The sequence below is a fragment of the Tetrao urogallus genome (genome assembly GCF_951394365.1).
Source record: "Tetrao urogallus genome assembly, chromosome: 1".
Classification (NCBI taxonomy): domain Eukaryota; kingdom Metazoa; phylum Chordata; class Aves; order Galliformes; family Phasianidae; genus Tetrao; species Tetrao urogallus.
In genome coordinates this window covers 87,782,893-87,805,219 of record NC_136813.1, presented here as the reverse complement: position 1 = coordinate 87,805,219, position 22,327 = coordinate 87,782,893, and the positions used below count along the sequence as shown (strand labels likewise).

General features: G+C 40.4%; 1 protein-coding gene across 2 annotated transcripts; it reads left to right on the top strand.

The window, feature by feature from the left end:
• Positions 1-9,012: 9,012 nt before the first annotated feature.
• On the top strand, positions 9,013-14,140 carry KCNJ15 (potassium inwardly rectifying channel subfamily J member 15; the record flags this gene model as incomplete). Of its 2 annotated transcripts, none has more annotated exons than XM_079545886.1 (2): positions 9,013-9,155; positions 12,997-14,140. In XM_079545886.1, the coding sequence occupies 2 exons, from the start codon at positions 9,013-9,015 to the stop codon at positions 14,138-14,140; spliced, it is 1,287 nt and encodes a 428-aa protein (XP_079402012.1). The 2 variants fall into 2 exon arrangements, with proteins under 2 accessions (XP_079402012.1, XP_079402013.1); XM_079545887.1 differs by lacking the exon at positions 9,013-9,155 and adding an exon at positions 12,547-12,614.
• Between the last annotated feature and the right edge of the window lie 8,187 nt (positions 14,141-22,327).

The following is a 22,327-nucleotide window of genomic DNA, read 5'->3' as shown; positions in this document are numbered from 1 at the left end:
GCTTGTTCCTCACATGATTTAAATTAGACACACACACACATCTATACAAATGTAAAATCAAAATAACAGGTTTAATTTTGATTTAAACAAACAGAGTCTCCAGTCCAGAATAGCTTAAAAAAAAAAAAAAAAAAGGCCAGAAAAGCGTTTTTTGGTTCAACCTCAGCGTATTTTTTTTTTTGTTTTGTTTTGATATTTTTGGTTTGGCAAGAAAATGAAAAACCACTGACGTGCACCAGTACATTTATGCTATTTCCTCCCCCTGAGAAGCCACAGTCTCTGCAGCAGACTGAGGGGTCTGTGTCATGGAAATTGGCAGGGGCTGAGTAATTTGGGAAAGCAACGAGGAAAACAAAGATTATTTTCCCTCTGATTCCTTGTCAGTTTATCTGCAAGACGTACAATCTAGGGCTGTAACCTCATGCTATAACTCAGGAAGCATCTTTTTCTTTAAAAAAATGTATAGTTTTAAATCATTTTTTTTTCACAGTTTAACGGTGGTAGTTAAATTCAGTACAATGATAGCATTTTCTTGGCAAAAGGCTATGCGTTTAATCTAGCTTAATTTCATTTCTGTTCCCTCACAGCTAAGGGATACAGCCCATGTATTTAAATCCACAGGCTAATTTCAGCTTAACTTGGCAGGTGAACAGACGCTTCAGAAATGATGTTCCAACAGGCTTTATGAAAGTAGTAGTAGGTGGCTCTGTAAGCCCAAGAGATGCTATTAATGCCTTTACTGAGAAGAATAAATCAAGGGGGACTAGCCTTAAATGGACATCAGAGAATCCACATGGAGAGAGTGCCACGAAAAAGGGCTTGCATTGTGTTTGCATATTATTATGGCTGTGAGGTTCACCCTGGAGATGCAAGAGGGTGATGGAACTGCAGCTTTACTGACCATTTCCCCATGGCCTATCACCCCATGAGCTACAATGGTGCCCTTTTAGCAGGGAAAGCATAGACAGGAGTAGAACGGTGTTGGCCCCGCAGCCTTTTCTCTACAAGGCTACTACTGGTGAGAAGAGGATCCCTTTGTTCTCAGCCCACCACTTTCATCAAGATACTCATGGCCTGAAAAAGAGTAAAATAAAACAGCTGAAAATCATCATTTCCATATAAAAGATGCTAATATATCTCACTATTAAACTTTGAATTAGTTTTATCCATCTTATAAAATATCAGTGCACAGAAGAGTTCTACCAAAACACTTCATTTGAGCAGAAGGAGACATATATTGGCTAGCTGCTTACACTGCTTTTACCTTATCATTATTAGTGTTTAAATCTCCTTAGCATTCCACATTTGCAGCTCTGAGTCTCAAGGAAGCATTAGGGATCAGCTCCCATGCACCCCAATCTGCAGTATTCCCATGAATCCCTTGAGGACTCTTTCTCTCATGTTTCTGCTCTGAATTAGCAGGTATAACTAAATTACTCAAGAGACCTTTCCTCCCTCTTCTCTGTCTGTCCTCTCCCCAAAATGTGCAGAAGTGGAAAAAAGGGTATTTTTCCATTCATTGCATGGAGAGAAAGCTTGGCACACAAGTGAGCTATGTACTGGAATTTGGGTGGGTCTAGGAAAAAGCACAGACTCCAGTGGAAAACATATATGGGTGTGTGTGTGTGTGTGTGTGTGTGAGAAAAAGCCTTTAAACCTTAAATTAACCACATCCATGAATTGGTCAGGGAAAAAAAAAATAAAAAGGAAATTGCCATGAAGTTAAACTCTTGGACATACTGAAAATACATATCCCCATATCACTATGAAAGTGTAATTGGCATTTTTACTTTGTCCCTGACCACTCCAAAGTAGCAGGTGAAAGCTCTCGGTTTATATACCGGTGCAGTGTTTTAAGGTGTATGAAACCTCTGTGACTACTGGTGTCATCCCTGGGGTGTAGGGCTATCCTCAACTAGATTGGTGAGGAGTCAGCTCATGTCTGGGGACTGCTGCAGGATCAGGACGAGAAGGAACTAGTGCTAAGGCATGAGCCCTTTGGGAACACCAGTGCCCAATCAGGGAACTTGCTGTGCCACTTTGCGCAGAGCTGGCAAAACTCAAGGGAGACTTCAGTGAGCAAAAACATAGTCACAGGTTGTGGTTACTAGTCATTGCAGATGCTTCTGAGACATGCTGTTCAGAAGCTTATTTTTTATTATGGGAAACAACAGCACTAAAGGATACATCTAAATGAAGAGGATTTCACTACTGACTATAGATGCACCAAAAGCTCCCAGATCAGTACTTTGTATTTACTGCTTGTGATTTACAGAACAGACAACACAAACACACATACCATGAAGTACTGTTTTAAACAGTGGAAATGACCATGTGATTTCTCTATAAGAGCACATACATATTTGACTGTGAAATATCACATCTTGATTTTTGGGGGCAGTACCACAATCTTGTTTTCAGCATTTAAAAGTTTTATCTTTTGTTAAGTAGCTATCAAACATTTATTAGAGATCAAGTAGAACTTGTTCTTTGTTTAATTTAGTAGTGGAAATATGTACCTGATGCAATTTGAAATCTCTGTAGAGACTGATGTAGAAAATGAAGTAGAGATGAACACTTTTGAAGCTAGTGTGCACCTCAAAAAGAATAATGGACGGACTTTGTAATTCACAACAAAGCAATGCACTATTAAAAAATAAGCAAGTAATCTGTATGCATCTGTGTGCATCTGCTATGTCAGTATTATCATCTGTGCTTTGTCTATGAGAGAAAGATACCTAACTTAAAAATCACTAGGTTAGAGTAAGGGAAGTGCATACTTTGTCTCACAGAGGCTGCATTTTGCTAGCATTGAGGAGAATCACTTTCTGAAAACATTTTCCACTGCATGAACTTGTTCGCACAGGTAGGACAATTCTTCATAACCAAACAACTTCCTGAGAAAATGAACTTGTAATGACTTTTAAGATGAAACCATGACAAACCCATCCCTCTTTCTTGGAAATATTTTTTGTATTATTGCAAAAATCTCAAGGCTGGATTCTTTTGTATGTTCTGGTCCAGCAAAGAAGCCATAAATCTGGCTTAATTAACAGATTACTCTGCTAAGCATAGATGAAGCAGTACAATACCACACTGCACAGGAAGAGAAACCCAGAAATGGTCACCAGGGATAATCTTTGCTGAAATATGGGCCATCCTCCAATTGGGTCAGGATGGGTTATTTCCCCAATTAGATTTGATTCTATCCACATCAGGCTTTAGATGATCAAAATTTAAACAAGACCTTTGAGTACAACAGTTTTTTTCCATTGCTTCCTTGCCTTTTGCAACCCTAATATGATTTTCAGCAGTAATGAATCTTGTATGTATTTAAAAGAAGCAGATTTTCTCAATGGAAAATTCTTTTCATAGACCGATATTTAAGTTTTGAGATTTAGTGATTGTATAGAGATTGAAAACTACAAACATTTTAATTTAATTTAATTTTGTGAGGTACTGAGGTCATTCCTGCAACAGCATCAGCTCTGATTTTATGAGCTAAAGAAGTTCTGTGGTTTACAAGAAAGGTGGCTTTCACATGCAGAAATCACATGAAATAATTCTGACATAGCAGAAGCCTGACACTCTGCAGGGAGCCTCACCTCCTTGCCACACCTACACTGAGCTATGAGAGCCACTGTGCACTATGACTAATGCAAAAACAAAACCCAACTTGACTGGGATACAGTACATTGAATTGGCATCACAAATGGTGATTAAAAAGAGAGCTCTTGATTTGTATTGTACAGTTAACATAGACACAGGAGCCAATGCCCTTGCTCATCAGAATGAGACAAGGCTGGCAATGGGACTTGGCATACCAAGTTGTGTTTGAGTCTAATGGTACCTGTAGCTCAAGACAGGAATCAGAGGCACAAACGACTCCAAACAATTTGAAAATATTGCCCTGCTGTCTAACAAATACTTTTAATGTACCAGCCATGGTAGCTGAGATATGGGAAGAAATGGCCCTGGGGAAGGCAGACTGAAGACATTTTTGCCAACTTTTATGAACAATCAGGAGAATGCTAACTTTTCTCCCTGCCTTTTGTGTTACCATGACTAGAAAAATTACTACTTATTTTCAGCCACCTGCTGACAATTTAAATTAGAAATCTACAGTAAGTGTGGCTTTTTGGTTTTGGTTTCATGCTTGTTTTTAAATGAGACCAGATTTTTATTAACCAAGAAATGAATTGGGAGAATAAACAAACAAATGAGCAAATAAGAAAAGAAACTAGATGAGCTTTCTGTCTCATAAGTCCTTCCTCACATCTGAAGCAAAATGAGCACATCTTAAACCATCTGCGGGTTGGCAAGACTGTTGCTCTGAGTTTAACTTTATTAATACTACAATTATTGTGTGCTGGAGTAGGCATTTGTTAACAGACATATGGTCTGATTTTTGTGTGGTCCTGTGTGGGGCCTGGAGTTGGACCTGATGATCCTTATTGGTCCTTTCCAACTTGGGATATTTTGTGATTCTATGATAACTTGTGAAGTAGTGGGTGAGTACTGGTGGGGCTGAAACCAAGGTGCTGCCCTTTACCTTCTGTGAAAGAAAACAAGGACACGGCCAGCCCATAGTGAGCAGGGAATGACAGTCACAGCAAACATAGGTGGTAACCCAGTACTGTACATCTGTGCTCTGAGCTGACCTGAGAGGTGACTCCCTTCCCTGCAAGCTTGGTAAGACTTAGCGATGTTAATGGTGGACGAGTTCTGGCTCAGTATTTTCTGCATGGTTATGAAGTTACTACCATATGACTAAAATTCTGGAAGGAATTACTGCTTGGTTGTGTACAGAAACATGAAACAGTCTTGGCACATGAGCTTACACAGTAAGATTATTCCTAGGAGATTTATACCAGGTTGTACATAAACATGAATAACAAAGGTAAAATATGCCTCCGGGCAAGCTGTAAAACCGCCTGAAATCTGATAGAAGAGCAGCAGAGCCTTTCTGTCTGCCTTTTCTGCATCAGCCTTCCCACCATCAAGTGCACTGGGAAATGCACCATCCAGGTGGCCTGTACTCACAGAGGGAAGGGGGAGGCAATGGGAACTGGGAGCTGTCAGAAAGCACATTCTCACAGGAGCTCCAGCAGTTGGCCTGGGAAGGGCTAGTTCCCCAAACAGGAATTAAGTGCTTAAATAGGACTTAGGTAGGCCTTAGTTGACTAAGTGAAAAAGTATTCTCCAGAAAATCTCTGCCCAGCTTCTGTCTTATGCTGGAAGTGCTTCAAGCATGCAGGTGCTTCCATTTCTGGCTCTCATTTTGATGGGTGCCCAATGGTCATGTGTTTGGGCATGCCACAGTGTGCCCTGTAGGACACCAGAAGGCTCAGTGTTTACCTTCTGTCTGAAACATTACTTGGCTCGAATTCAACCTCCTCTCAGTGTGTCCTCTGCTCTGCTTCTCCCCACTCCCAGTCTGCATTTGTGTTCCAAAATCCGATCGCTGAAGGAGGTGGGGGTGAGACTTCTCCCTGCACCTGAGGCAAGTTTTTCCCTCGTTTTCACCCTTGCACAAGAGTTCACTAATATGGAAGTAGGGAGATGGAGACTGTACACTTCCCAGTGAAGACACTCAACTGCACAAATGCAAATTTAAAAGGCCAGAAAGCAAGAAGGCATCAAGATTACTCTCTGGCCAAACTGTTAGGGTGCTCAGCTAGCCATGGAGAGCATGCATCTCAGTTTCTGCACTGAAGAGTGCATACACACTAACATCCTTGAAGAAAAAGACACCAAAACTGTTTTAACATGGATGTAGAAAAATTCCAAACTATATTTTCTTGGCTTTGGCTTTGGAAATGGCTTTTTCATTTTGACTGACACATTAAGTAAACAAAGTAATAAAAATACATGCTCACTTGTGACCAGTTTTGAGGAAACATCCCAAACAGCTGAAACTTTGCAAAAATGGAAGCCCTTGCAAAAACAGTCATGTAATGGAGAGGTCAGGAATAGGTGCTGTGAACCTGCAGTGAGATACATGAGGAACATAAACTAGTGTGCTGTCTTGTGAGAAACAACTCTGCAGTTACAACTATACATTTCTATGATGGCACTGTAAACATTACTAAATTGAACTATTCACTGAGAGCAGGAAAGAGGAGAGGAATGGGATATTATGAAAAAAGGAGGGAAAACAAAATAATGAGACATACCCTTATAGAAAAGATTATTATCTCAGGGAGGAAGGAGACAGAGTCTAGCTACTGAAAGCCCCCAAAGGCATCCCAGAAAACAGGACAGTGGGAGGTATTAGGATTTCTGATATTCTAGTCCTGGTGCCAGAACTGACTGCTACTGCTATATGGGATAAGGCATGCCCAGAGTGGTAGTGGGTGCCCCATTCCTGGAGACATTCAAGGCCAGACTGGACAGGGCTCTGAGGACCCTGATCTAGCTGTAGGTATCCCTGTTTGCTGCAGAGGAGTTGGACCAGATGGCATTTAAGGGTCCCTTCCAACTCAAATCATCCTATGATTTCTCCCATTCTCTCTTTAGCTCATCCTTTCCTGTGTGGTTTTGCTGAGATGCTTACTTGTGCCAGAGGTGTTTTCTGAGAAGTACCTAATGCTCCTACAGCTGACTGAGGATTTCAGTAATACGGCATGGAAGTACAGAGTATCAGTGTGATAAGCAGAATGCAAAAGTAATGCTCCTGTCAGCCTCGTAGAGTAATTCTGGCACCTAACTCCTTAGAAATGGAAAAATGAGTTCATGAAAGTCTGTTTAGACTTGTTCATGTAGAAAGAACCACATAAGATTTGCACAGAAAGAACAGGGAAAGGGTTAGTGGGTGGGAAAAGCATCACATCGGAAGCAAGTTTTGAATGCTTAGCTGTGATATGAAGTGTTTGAAAAAGAGAGTTTGAAGCATTAATATGCCATCAAGAGAGACAGTCAACAGTCCTGAATTTTTCACTACTGAAGAAAAGACATTCTTAAAAATAATAGAGCAGAACAGGTTTTTGGTGAACCTTTCTCTCTTTTCCAGCTGCATTATATAAACCATATTATCAAGCACAAAAAAAGAAGAAAAAAAAAAAAAAAGGAAGAAGTTTCAGAAACTGATCAGTTTACTTACTTTGTGAAAGGAGACTTCAGTGTACGTGAGGGTTTCCAGATGGAAAGCTGTGCATGGCCAAGTCCCCTGTATATCTGCAGAACCCGCAGCAGAGGCTGGAGGGCAGGTTTAGGAAAAACAGACAGCAGTGCACTAGCTGTTGGGAAGATATTGGTGTATGCTTTCTCTCTGTTTGGAGGCCTGATTAGGAGACCTGTGAAATCACTGGGAGTTTCTCCGTTAACCTCAATAAGCTTTGAATAATCTCTTGCCTTTGCTCTTCCTACTTGGTTGTTTTCCTATTTCTTGCATCAGTGTAGTTTCGAAGGCTCATCTGTGTAAATCAATAGCTACTGCAAAGCCTCACATCCTGCCTCTGGAAAGAACAAGATTCCTGTACAAATCTCTCTAAGCAACAGTGTACCATGACTTCTTCAGCTAAAATTCATCTTATATGGCCAGATGTCAGGCAGGCTGCCTAGGAGAGAAAGAGATGCATTTGGGTTTTTATTTTCTTAATACTGGTCTGTCAGTGATTTCCCCTGGACCTGCTGTGAGTGATGGAAAGCATGCCCCTAGCCCCAACACAATACCATTAACCTCAACCTCCAGTGCAATCAGATCTGCAGCACTCAGGCCTCTGGGCAGGCTTTGCTGTGCCACCACTGTCACCTGCTCCTGAGTGTTACCATCCAAGGGTTGTTCTCTGCTGATGAGTGGCCAGGAGGAGGTGTATGGACCTAAATGCACAGCGTCAGGAGCTGATTTTGATTTGAGGTTATATTTACAGTTCTTGTGGTCTGGTCTTGTGGAAAAAATCAAAGAGTTCATTTAGGACAATGAAGCCGCTAAGGGTCTGGAGTACAAGTCTCATGGGGAGTGGCTGAGAGAACTGGGATTGTTTAGTCTGGAGGAGGCTCAGGGGAGGGCCTTGTCACTCCCTACAATCATCTGAAAGGAAGTTATGGAGAGGTGGGGGTCAGCCTCTTCTCCCGGGTAACAGAAATAGGATGAGAGGGAATGGCCTCAAGTTACATTGGGAAAGGTTCAGGTTGTGTAGTGGGAAATATTTCTTCTCAGAAAGAGCAGTGATGCAGTGGCACAGGCTGCCCAGGGATGTGATGGAGTCACCATCGCTGGAGGTGTTCAAGAGCCGTGTGGATGTGGCATTGAGGGACGTGGTCAGTAGGCGTGGTGGGAGTGGGCTGACAGTTGGACTGGGTGATCTTAAGTCTTTTCCAATCTTAATGATTCTATGATCTATGGTTTGTTTTTTAAAGGCAGCGTCATTCACAATATGATCAATTCCCAGTCTAACACTATTCTGCTGTGCAAGTAAGTGTTGGTCATTACCCGGGTTGAATGGCTCTTTTATGAAGGGTTCAGGCTGTTTGACTGCAGTGGCAGCTGGTAGAGGAGTTGACGCATTCTTTCATAACCACTGCTACTACCCCTCTCTCATTTTTTTGCGTTCCAGAAATCAGACACAGAGGAGTATTTTTCTGATTGGTGACTGCACAGCAGAACCTTGTGTCTCCCACAGCTCACACAGCCCAAAAAGAGAAGGGTATTGCTAGGCAGAGCACTGAGAATTCAGGAAGGACTTTTTTGACCTACTGAACCACATCATACCTAGGAAAGATCTGAAGATTGTGTATTGCTTTTCAATGTTTTCTTTCCTCCGCACTGCTTTTTTTTGTTAATGCCAATCTTGCTAATGGTTTTTGCTTGTTGAGAAAACAGTTCAAGTTTTGCCCTGTGTCAGAGTGGCAATGAAGTGTGTAGAGGAGTGTGGGGGTTGCTCAAGTGGCAAAGCATATCTGATCTGAAAACAAAAAAACATCTGAGGCCGTTTGAACAAGTCATGCTCCTGTACACTTCTAATCCTTTGTGTCTGCCAAAAGAGATCTTGCACAAGCAGATCTGGCTTCATGCAACAGGAACATTTTTCTGTGCATGCAAGCTGGCTTTCACTTCTTGATAATGCGGTCTCTGGAAGCAGAGTTAATGTACTTGTTATATCCCTGGCTGCTGAAATTACCTTCAGATCAAGGTACTCATGGTTGGTGGTTTGGTATGTAGTTCTGTGTTTTATTGATTTTGTCTGTACTAAATTCCCTTACAAGCATGTGTTGTGATGGGGAGTCTCCTTCAGCAGTTCCAAAGGGCTCATGAGGAAAGGAGGTAATCCACAGGACATGAGAGCGTGAGACAAGCCTGAGATTACTTCATTTTCTCCCATAAAGTATCTTTTTACTTAACTGTACTTCAATTCACTTTTATTTGCAGCTACAGTTTTAGGGTTTGTTTGTTGTTGTTTTTTTTTTTTTAAGTAACAAAAAATAATTTATTGGCATAAAATCAGCTGGCTAACAGACAGAAAATGTTCTTTTATTTTCAAAATTTATACTACTACTATTATTCAGACTAGTTTACTTGCATAACTGTGGTAGATGTGCTTTCTAACTTAGAGGGAAAATGGTAGAAATAAAACAAACTAAAATCTTTCAACTCAGTTTCTGGGAAGAGTTGTTAAGGCATGGAATATCTGAGGTGCCTACAGAGGGGGTGGGACAAGAAAAAGCAATGCAAATGCTATGCTGTGTGTTTTACGTATACAAAAACCCACTAATCATTTTTTTCTGGGATAGCCACTGGTTGATTCACTAGAAGGTAGTGGGGAAGTGGATGGCAGGGAGAAATCTCTGTAGCCTGGTTTTACTCCACTTCTGGCTTCACCACAATTTCTTCCCGCAGATGACTCCTGCTGGCTGCTGTAAGTGATAAGGAAGGGCCTCAGCAGGGGCAGTGCTGCTCAGAGGCAACATGACAGATCCGTTCTTCCCGTATCAGTGCGGCAGAGAAGAAGGGAAGTACTTCTGCAGGGAAAGGAAACTCACATGAATTTCTCGGGGGAGGAAAAGAGCAGTAAAAGAATTTAGGATCACACAGGAAAAAGTGATGTAAGAAAAAAATAATAATAAGGGAAGTAAAAACAACAACAACAAAAAATCCTACAACCAAAAAAAGCACCAGAAATTGGCTGGAATCCATTTCAGGAAGTCACTTTAAAGGCAAGTAGCTTTGTCACATACAGAAATACAGACTGGGAAGAATACTAAAGATGACAGGGAAATTCTGACACAGCCATACTCCAAACTGCCATGCTATCCCTACACATGGAGACTGACTTTGTGCATGGAAATGTTAAAGAAGCACAGCTAAAAATGTCTTTGGTTTTGAATTGAAGCACAGTCTGGAACGTGCCAGGCATGGCATGTTCCCGGGAAACGCGATTTGCCTTGCCTTGCAATTTGCCTTGCAATTTACCTTTCTATTCCTTGTCTTCTTGGAAGAACTGTTTTGCTACAGCACTTCGGCTTATCTGTAATATTAGGTACATTTTCCTAGCTCTGGAAGTGTGGTAGGAGGCAACATCAGGATTTTCTCTGGTCAGGGTTCCCAGAGAAGGAACAACACATTTCAGGGAAAAGAAGAGGCACAGATAAGAAATCTTACCAGGCTATCATATGGATTGAAAACATAGAGCTTGATGATGCTGCAGATGAACAGTACAGTGTATCCCTGCCAAGTCTGGCACACCAAGGAAGTATCAGTGTCACAGCACTTGTAGTGCAGAGCTTATCATGCCCAGAGTCCTTTGCATATGGTAGCCCATGTGTCTAGGACACAGTAGATGTACAGTGAGTGCAGTGTGCAGAGTGCCTGCGTACCCCTTGCCTTGGGCCACTCTTGAACCTAATCAATGAACTCTGCTCTCAGCCAAGACTGTAAGCCTTGTTCCTGCCGCACCAGCTCAAGCCCAACAGCTATAGCACTGAGGAGGAAAGGTGGAGTCTTGGCTGCCTCTGTCCTGATAACCTCCAGAGGAGGAGGAGCCAGCAGCCCTGGGGAGCGTGGTCCCAGGAGCACAGTCCAGGTAGGCTGAGCAGGGGGCGTAGTAATGTTTGTGACTGGAAGTAATGGCTACGGGGAAGTGATCTTGAGAGGAAGAGGTATACTTGTTTTGAGATGGACTTTTTCACACATTTGATGTCGGTAGCTTATCCAGAGTAAGGCTCAGTGTGGGAAAAGGTGCCTCTTCACTAAATGACATGTATTTTCCTAAAAGATTTCCCATTGGAGATTATGTGCATTTACCACATTGACAGTAGCGCTCCACTTGGAGTTTATCTAAAAAGCAGTTACATTCCCACCCTAACCCCACTCCCCCCCACCGCCATTTCCTTCTGTTGTTCTTTTTTAGATCACTTGAAGGTTTTTTCCTGTTTACTATCCGGACATGCTGTGCATGCTGTGTTGATTTGACTGTCACATAAGGAATCTCCTACTGGGATCACTGACACATTCCTTTCTTATAGATACAGGTATATATGTACATGTCAACGGCTCTTGGATGATGGAAGAGAAACGCTGGTGATAATACCAAACTGCAATGAGCTACTGGTCTTAATGGGCACTAAGTTTAATTACCCTTTCCCAGAAAACCTGCAACAGTGTGATGGGTATAGTCATACAAAAATTCTCTTTAATTGACATAACAGGAAAGGTACTTCAGTGAGCAATTATGCTGATGTCCTGGTCTGGCACATGTGTGTACCACAAATATATCTTGTATTTCCTGCAAATTTCTTTTAAGTAGCTATAAGGAAGACGTTCTCTTTTTTTTTTTTTTTTTTTTTTTTTTTTTTTTTCATGGTTCACAGCAGCGATTCACTTACTTAGGGCTCTTTCTGAGAAAACAATGGAACAAAACAATGCTTTTTGAATGACCTGCCAAAACACAAAGGATGCAAGGGATGTTTTTTTGCTTTGTTGTTTTTTTTGTTGTTGTTGGTTTTTTTTTTCAGCAGGAAGTTTTGTTGTTGGAAACTTCTATAACATGGACTGTCCTTGCTCTATGAACCACTGTCTAGTCCTGCAAGCCAGGTTTTGTTACTTGCCTCATCAAACTGGCACAAGCACTGTTCTGCTTCACTCTGAGGGCTTTGTTCAGTTCTGAGTGTCCTCACACTTACTCTCCATCCGGACTGATGCACAATAAACAAACTTCAGAAGTCGGGTGGTCCAATGACTGCTGGGTTCGCACAGGTCAGGGCCCACAGCTAAGAATGCTGACTTTGTGAATTGCCGGTTTTTTTTTTTCCTTAGACTGCTTGAAGTCAGAGTGCTATAGAGTACAAACAGTTTTGAAGCGTTTTAGGTGTAAATATTCCTTTCCGAAACTCGACTTTGATGTGTTCAGGTCTGCTTTGTTTCCCTGTAGGTTAGTTGTAGGTTTGTGACAAGGAATCAGATCCGACTGAGTAAATCACTTGTGGAAGTTAATTGTTCAGAGTGAAAGCTGGTCTGGCTCATTTTGCCTCTGTCACAGGAAGAGACAGAGGTGGTGTGCTGGATCTGCGTTCTAAACCAAGCACTGACGCGACTTTAATTTCGATCAGATGTCTCTCTTCAGGGCACTAAAGAAAACTTTTGCAGTAGTTAAAAAGAGGCTCTTCTCTAAAGAAACGTAAGAAAAAAATAATGCATTTTACAGAAATAAAGTACTAACATAAAATTTCAGCTTGATCAAATTTCTTTTGCAGGCTATTTGAAAAGAAATCTACTTCTCCATATTTGGCAGTCACCAGAATCAAAGAATATTTTCTCTTTTTTTTTCCTTTTTTTTTTTTTTTTCTGACAATATATAATACTAAGTTCTTTTTAATGTCAGCTATTTTACAGGAGAAACTTTATATTCCAGCTCTTTTAATTCACTACTCATGCGTTCAGATTGTACCTTCTATGCTTGTACCTTCTCCTTTTTCAACACTTTCAAATGCATTTCAGAACAAATTTTGTGATTTGATTTCATTAAGTAACAGTCTTCTTTTCTTTTCTTTTCTCCTCAGGACTGAAGCAGTGAAGATGGAAGCCACTCAGATTAATATGTCCCGCGTTCCGCTGGTTAACGGAGGCATCAGCACTGCGCTCAAGGCACACAAGCCCCGTGTGATGTCCAAAAGCGGTCACAGCAATGTGCGCATAGACAAAGTTGATGGCATTTACCTACTCTACCTTCAAGATTTGTGGACTACAGTTATAGACATGAAGTGGAGGTACAAACTCACCTTATTTGCTGCTACATTTGTTATGACCTGGTTCCTCTTTGGAGTTATCTATTACGCCATTGCATTCCTTCACGGAGACTTAGAAATAAACAAGTTCACCTCAAAGCGGGAGCCATGTGTCAAGAATGTAGACTCTCTTACAGGGGCATTCCTCTTCTCTCTGGAGTCACAGACAACCATTGGCTATGGGTTTCGTTTCATTACAGAGGAGTGTCCACATGCCATTTTCTTGCTTGTGGCCCAACTGGTTATCACCACCTTGATTGAGATCTTCATCACAGGCACATTTCTGGCAAAAATTGCAAGACCTAAAAAAAGGGCAGAAACTATTAAGTTCAGCCACTGTGCTGTCATTACTAAACACAACGGAGAACTTTGCCTGGTGATCAGGGTAGCAAACATGAGGAAGAGCCTTCTAATACAGTGCCAGCTCTCTGGGAAGCTTCTTCAGACATACGAAACCAAAGAAGGGGAGAGAATCCTGCTTAATCAAGCCAGTGTCAAGTTCAATGTTGACTCCTCTTCAGAAAGCCCATTTCTCATTTTGCCTTTAACATTCTACCATATTTTGGATGAAAGCAGCCCTTTAAGAGATCTCACACCTCAAAATCTCAAGGATAAGGATTTTGAGCTTGTGGTGCTCCTGAATGCCACAGTGGAGTCCACCAGTGCTGTCTGTCAAAGCAGGACTTCCTACATACCTGACGAGATCCACTGGGGTTATGAATTTGTGCCTGTGGTTTCTCTCTCTCCAAATGGAAAGTATGTGGCAGATTTCAGTCAGTTTGAGAAGATTAGGAGAAGCACAGATTCTTCTTTTTATAGTATGGACTCAGAAAAACAAAAATTAGAGGAGAAATACAGGCAGGAGGATCAAAGAGAGAGGGAACTAAGAACGATGTTGTTACAGCAGAGCAATGTTTGATTGAATGGACAAACTATCTTGTTAAATTCTTTCCAAAACCTGAAAGAAAAAAAAAAAACAAACATTTTTTTCTGTACTGTATGTCTGTTATAAAACCAGCGGTGAAGACTTTTTCAGAAAATAGCTTTGGCGTAAACATATCCCTTTGTTTGGCTGAGTTGTTAATCAAGTATTTTATAATTAGGTGGGATTTCTTTGTTCATGATCTTAGCAAAGTTGGATTTGTATCAAGTGTCTGCCTCATACCAACGCTAAAAGCAGACACACCACTTTCTGTTTGGAAAGTGAAACTGGATGCACAGTGCTGATTCCTTCAAATATTTATTTGATGAACTTTTACTGTGAGCAGAGACAGCACATAGTACTGCTAAAAAAAATCTGTGCTCTGTTAAAAAAATGTCTACTTAAAATGTAAATTTTCATACCAGGTCTTATCTTTGAAGGAATTCCTGGTGAGGAAAATCAGGGAGACAAATTGTCAACCATGGTAAGAGCCTGCAGGGAAGGGACAAACTCCTTCTTAAATCTTGAAGGAGAGTGACGGAGTAGTTGTGCTGGGTGATCTGGAAGGGATTTCTCTTTCTCTGCTGCACAGAACGTGTTTTGTGATTACTCACTTTTTTAACCTTGTTAATGGCTGATTCATAGCAAAAAAAAAAAAAAAAAAAAAAAAAAAAAAGGAGGTAAGGGCAAGATATACAGAATCGTAATAGTAATCAACTAGAGTTAAAGCTGGCTTTGAGACACCCGTTTTTTATCCAGTGTAAATAGTTTGTAACAGCAGCATAACAATACATTTCTACAGATTACTTGCTTTGCTATAGACCATATTTAATTTGGTTAAAGAAATCTGTGTTATGTCTGTAGACAATATTTACTTTTTCTGGCAACCATAAAGGACAAGCATTCCTTTCATCCATTTCATTTTTGGTCTATTAAAACCATTCCACTAATAAAGGAATTTAGTTTGAGCAGCTCCTGATCTCTTTGTGGCACAGGGAGGGGGTGTGGGACCTTGCAGATGTTGAAAAAGTTGAGTGCTTCACATATGTAGGTATGTTCAGAACACAGCCAAGGATCTCAGCAGATCACTACAGTGGTCAGATTATAGGTAGTAAATCAGGTAGCAGTGACATCCATGCAATATGTATGTTCCACGTAGATCAGCCTTCTAATGAAACCTAGAAATTATTTTTGACTTGCATCACTTTGGCAATTTTATGAGTTCTAGAGATTATTCTTTGATTCTGTGAAAACTCTGGCAAACAAAACCCTTATCAAGAATGGCTGAAAGGAGGTTGTAGTCAGGTAGGGGTTTGCCTCCTATCCCAGGTAATAGCAATAGGAAGAGAGGAACTGGCCTCAGGTTGCACCAAGAAAGGTTCAGGTTGGGTGTTAGGAAATGTTTCTTCTCAGAAGGAGTGTCATGGCAGTGGCACAGGCTGCCAGGAAGGTGGTGGAGTCAGTGTCTCTGGAGGTGTTCAAGAGCCACGTGGATGTGGCACTGAGGGACGTGGGCAGTAGTTACACTGGGGATGGGCTGATGATTGGACTAGGTGATCTTAGAAGTCTTTTCCACCTTAATGGTTCTATGATTCTGTGAGTTTTGTGTCTGTGAGACATCTTGGCCTGAGAGCCACCAAGACCTGCAGTAATGAAAGGACTTTTGCTGTCATCAAACTAAGAGCTACTGTTATACTGTGCATAACTTGCCAGCACTTTGTGGCTTAGCTCTGATGCACAGTAATGATTCCTTGAACATTTGACAATGTTTTACTGTGAACAGAGATGGCACACAGTACTGCTATGCAGTCCTGCAATCTGCAATACAATATCCTAAACAACAAGTGAACTGAATTTTGTTCCTGAGGAGCTACCCCGTTAGTCGAGAGTAGAGTCTGTGGCGCCAATAATGAGTACCAAGAAGAAGAGAACATGTACCATTGGCAGGGAAGGAGATGGTGTCAAGGGATGGGAGAATGAAGGGCTTATAATTGCTCATTTGTCTAACGTTAGCTCTCCTGAGTTATCCAAAGAGAGAGAGACTTACACAAAATCAAGAAGATACGCTACCCACTACCATGCAAGCAGGGTTTCTCAGATCATTGTAACTACAGGGTCTGCCTAGTATTTTTGGAAAGCATTTCTGGGGAATATTGTGCAGCGTTATCATGCGAGTTTTCATTTCCAGCCATATGCAGAGGATGCTAATGCTTAAATCACTGATTGTTCATTTCCAGTTTTATTTTGTCTGACTGCTTATTTTGATGGAAGGAGCCGTATGTGCTCAATGAAGTTTTTCAGTGATTCTGTGTATCTTAGGTTCATGTCCTACCACTCAAAGAGCACTGCCTTGGGGTGCTCTGAGGTTAAGGTGAGCAGGCATCATAACCTTTCTACTATCAATTCTTAGCCTCCGTGGCTCAATAATCCATTCCAATTCTTTCTTGTCTGGATAAGTACACAGATTACAGTTAGATAGTCATTTCTAAAGTCATTCCCTAGGCAGTAAAATGACTTCAGAACAACTTTTAACAGCAGCAAGTGTCCTGACTCTTCTCCAGGAGTACTTGTTGATCAATTGAAATAAAGATTGCAATTTGAGTCTTCCAGAAGAGCATACATCCTTTCATTTGTTATTGCACTTTCCTGGTAGTATCTTACAAAAATCTAAATCCTTGAGCCCTGCAGTGGATACATTTGTCAAGACCTAAAAAGCTTATGTGTTTCTTGATTTTTGTATCTAGAAAGTGGGTATCCAGCTGCAGCAGTGCAGTTGAGCTGGAACTTTTGAGGCAGCCAGTTAGGAGACTAAAGATCAAACTGCTCCTGTTTTTTATAGGATCTGAACCTCGTGATGTAAGGAAGTAGATAGGGAAATATGTACACCAATCCTAGTGTTCAGTTGTTGGGGATCACTAGTCCGTTTCAGTCATAAGGTTATCCTGAAGAAAACAGTCATCATAAGCAAAAGCCTTGGAAAGAAATACAGCATTACAAAAGTGATTCTTTCTGAACTTTCAGTGATGCAATTGAAAAGTAATTAAAAAGAAAAACAAACAAATAAATAAATGGAAACAAATATTCAGCAAAATGAAAGAGTGAGCAAAGTATACACATGGTAGTATAATATGTAATGTACTTTTGTTCACTTCCTTCTTTAGAACAATTTTACTCTGCAATGAGCTGTATTTCTCCTTTCTGCTTTCATGTAGGTTTAATTTCTATTGCTCTATCTGAACATTAAGAACAGTGTAGATGTGACTGGTGAAATCTGAAGCTGTAGAGTACTGAACTGCAGTAGAAAAACATCATGACGTGAGTCTGATATGAATCACCAAAAAAACCACAACCTCTCTGTGGTCAGCCCTTCTGGTTATGTAAACACAGCTATGGTGATTTACATCAACTGAGGACTCAGGATGGATAACCAAAAAGAAACACTGTGGTCATACCAAAACTGCCTTGCCCACAATTGAAGACTGTTCTGCCCATTTGGTAATTTAGGCCAAAAAGCCTCCCAGTCTGGTGTCTGTTCATCTCTGTTCATCCAAATTAAAACTGAATCTAAAATTTCATGGCCTAAAGAAAGTTGTAGAAAACTATGCCTTATGTGCACTAAAAACATGGGCACACCCTTCAAGAAAATCTTCCATCCCATTCACCGTACAATTCAGAAGAAAATAGTAATAGAAAGTAAGTATATTATTTAATTTGCAGAGAAATATTACATATTTATATTTCTTTTTCTTATGAGTTACAAGTGAGCATAGGATCAGTTTTAGACTCACTTTGCCTGAACTTGTACAGAAGACAAGAATAGGTGCATATTTCAGCTCACGGACCATTTCTGAACTATTTGCTTTTGATTTGGCTTCAATATTTCATTGTTCTTCTCTTCTCTTCTCTTCTCTTCTCTTCTCTTCTCTTCTCTTCTCTTCTCTTCTCTTCTCTTCTCTTCTCTTCTCTTCTCTTCTCTTCTCTTCTCTTCTCTTTTTTCTTTTTTTCTGTGGAAGTAGGTGGTTGAAGGGTTGAAGACACATCATTTCACTTCTGCTGTTTCTCTGCCATGACTTACACAGGGAAGAAATTAACTCCTAGCAACTGAAGGCTGACCATGTCAGATCCACCAATCTTCACAAGTGTTTCATTTCATCATCCAAAATAATGCCAATGTTCATGGAAAGCCAAGAATTTGACAGAGGAGCATATCAGTCTTCAGAAAATGTGGTTCTCCAATTAGGAGGGCCAATAACCATCAGGCCTTAAATGTACCAATAGGGAGATACAGAATGGAAAGACAGAGCAAAAACAAAACAAAACAAAAAACAACACCAAAAACATATGTACAGCTGCAATCACCAGTATGATTGCCCATTTACCACTTCCATAGGGTACCAGGTAAAAAAAATAAATATCTCCCCAATTTTCTGAAATGACTCAAAGGAATGGGAAAAGTGAATGCAAGTTTTGTATTTCCACAAACATTTGTGATGACTTCTGAATGTGTTTGCTTAGTGTTAGTTTGATGACAGCCTGATCTTGAAAGAGAACATGTAAGACTCTGTGATGAGTCTATCAAATCCATAATGAGGAAAAGCTTATGAAAAGCATAATGTCTAGCTCTTGCATATATACAGTTTGGCTGCAAAGCAGTCATGTCCTGATCACCCTTGTGTTGTTGGGATTACATGAATAATAGAATGTTTCCCTCACTTGGCTGATTAGCCTTCAGCAGATACTCTCTGCAAATATTAGATTACCGGAGCGGAGATTTTTCAATGCAGTTGGTACTAGTTGAACATCCTGTACCTAAGTGTCTTGAAAGAGTTTTTTTGGAGCATTTCCAGGATGTCATATATTCTCTTAGCAGAGACTGTTCAGATCTGTCCTGTCCTGTTAGCACACAGCAAAACATCATCATTCCACCAATAGCACTGCTTACATATGCTTTTTGCATCTCCTCTAAACGATAAATTCTACAATGGTCAAACGGCACCTTACCATACCACACAAATGTTAAATTAATTCCTTCTTTACTATCTCCTGTAAATGTTTATCTGGACAAAATATGACATAATGACTGACATTAGCAGGATTGGGAAGAGGAAAACATCTTAGGACATAGGACTTATGACTCTGACAGATATGTGGCTGCAAATATTTTGCAGAGGGCTAAGATTGTGCTGCTCTACTTGCCTGCTCTGCTGCATTGCTCAGGGTCAGCATCCTCGGGATCAACAGCAGGACAAAACAGTATGTGGCATTGCCATAGCTCTAGCTGAGAATCAAATGTGTGGCATAGCAGAACCAGCTCATGGAGTAGCTAAATTGGTGACAAGATCCTGGATTGTGGAGGCATGCAATGCCTGATCTGTTTTCCTGACTTTCACACACAGAAAAGTGTCTGATGCGGGCAGCAACACAGAGCCATCTTCAGCCACAATCACTGTATATCTGCTCTGCCTTGGGAACATACTAGCTTTGAATTAAAATACAGTCAGTGTGATTTCTTGTGTGTTAAGAAGGACTGAGATATCTGAGGAGAAGAGTTAAAAGGGGTCAGTTGTCTCCAATATTGTTAGTAGCTTTTGCACTACACCTCCCATAGACCTATTTCAAGGTCTTCTCCCTTCAACTTCTCGTATTAGGCGTCTAATTAACTGGTGCTGGTTGGGATCATAATTTATTTATTTTTGCTTTACAACAAAGACATGTACTCAAGTCATAAGTAGAGTAAGATTTCACTTAACAACTGTGGTTAAACATCAATTTTCAAGTTAGGGAATAGTTATTCATTCCTTACACAATGAAATTGGTAAAATGGTCTGTGAAATGTACCCTACACTGTGCTCCAAAATAAGAAATATCTCAAAATAAATATCAAAGTCCAAGATCTGGAATGAATTAAGTGAATCATGCAAAATGGGCAATCTTGCTAGTTATTGGGAAAAAACAGATTGTTGTTTTCGGAAGAAAGTATTGCAAATGCTACCCTTACGGTAGGCAGTTTGGAAAGGACATAGTAGCCTATGAAAGATGCTTGTTGCAAGTCAGGATAGTTTCCATTGCGAAGATGTAGTTGTCTGCCTATCTGAAACAGAAGTTTAGGCAATGCTCATTTCCCAGAGTGTGTCTAATTCCTGCAACAGAGTCATTCTCTGATTTCAGTCTTCAAGAATCATAGAATCATAGAATCATAGAATGGACACTGGTTGAAAGGGACAACAATGGAGGGACCATTAGACACCCAGAAGAGGTTAAAATGGTGAATAAGAGTAATTCTAAGTGAGTTGTTCCCTCTGTCTCTCCTCTGCTCTCTTCAGTGAAATCATTTTGAGAGGCTCTGTTCTGCACACTCAATGTCTAGAAAGAGCAGTGAACAATAAATGACATCCCTACCAACTCTGCATGAACATGAAGCATTGATAACTTTCATATTCATATTAGCAAAATCACATTCATATTGTGATAGCTTATGTCTGTCAAAAATAAGGAAAACACCAAGTGACAGGTAATAGAGGAATGGCTAAATAACTTCTCTAAACATTTAATGCTTTGAAACTGAGACTTAATTTCCTCTTTAAATCAGCTGCATCTATAAATATAAGGCATGATTTTTATTCATTTATTTATTTCCTCTAGAAGATGGTCCTAAATATTTGTTTTTCCTTGTATCTGGGTAAATACCATAGCTGATCTTTTCTTCTTCAACTACAGTGCTTGAAAGCTAGAACAGAGACTCAAAATGTTTTCTGGGGGTAATAAGACATTTACAAGTAGTGGTCCAGGAAGAAATGATTGAATATTTCAGTTGATACTTTAAAAAAAATGTAGTTGGCTGCAAAGCATCTGCTTATGAAGCACTGATAGCCTGATCCTGGCAACTGCACTCATACTAAACTTGTAGACCTAGGAAAATCTTTAGTTCTGAGAGGAAATACCAGCTGAATTTATTCCCTGATAAACTTCTGCAGTTCCCTAGTTTTACAGAAAAAGAGAATTTGTCTACACATGGAGGAGTTATTCCTGCACTGTCATTTAACAGTCCTAAGTAACTCAGACTGGAGTGATAGTATATGTGGATGCTGGGAGCCTGAAATGTGAATGCCTTTTTCTCTATAAACTTAACTGGCTTTCATAGCTGCCTCCATCAGAAAGAAAAAGAAATAATCACATTGCCACATGACTTACTTCATTTTACCACTCTCCCATTTTAAATTTACAGCTTCTCTTATTCCAAATGCATTTATTCACATGTGCAGACAAGTCCCAGACTGTGAGGAATGAGTCCAGTTTCACCCATGGAAGTAGTCCTTCCCAGGAATTCTTTCTGGGTGTTAATGTCACTGAAATCCTGAGGCCAAATTCTTGGCTCCACAGTTCCTCATTGTGCAGCATTCTGGCCTTGTGAAGAGGCCATAAAGCTGATCTAAGAAGCCAGCTGAACCTTTTCTCTGGCACAGAGAGGAGCATCATGAAGACCGGACTATTTCCACTGGAAAAATGAGTCTCATTTTCTTCAAGAAATGAATGTACTGTAATGAAATTTTACAACCCCCATAATAAGCCCATTATCGAGATTGTGACAAAACATGAAATAGCTTTGAGCTTCCAGTAGTTTCATGCTAACACACTAGAACTGCTGCCAGCTCTAATTCTGTTTTGTGATGATCAGTTGTGTCAGATCCAGGTTTGTTTAAACATTGTATGTTATAACCATACATTTGAAATTTTAGCTGGAATCTGAACTTAGACTTCATTACTAATCTATGGACAGAGATTGAACTGGTATTTCACAAGCCTGTCTGTGGAATTTCATATTCTGAAAAGATTTATTTTTAAACCTGCAGTCAGGTATCATTTTCCCATTACCAGGTATCAATCTCACACGTGAATACAGTTGCTAAATAATAATAATGACTGCCTACTTAGCCTTTGCTCTGCTTTAGAGAAGGAGGTTGTTCAGTTATTTATTAAAGCACCAAGAATGATCTACTGTCATTCCTTTGTAGCTGGGAAATTGAGGTACAGAACAGCAAAATGACAAAGATAATCCAGCTAGTCAGCACCAGGTGTTGATGAAGACCTGAGCTGTACTTCAGTAAGGCTGCAATTGGATCACACTAGGCATGCAAAACTTTTTAACATATTTGATATTCCCTGAGATGTGGTATATGTCAGATT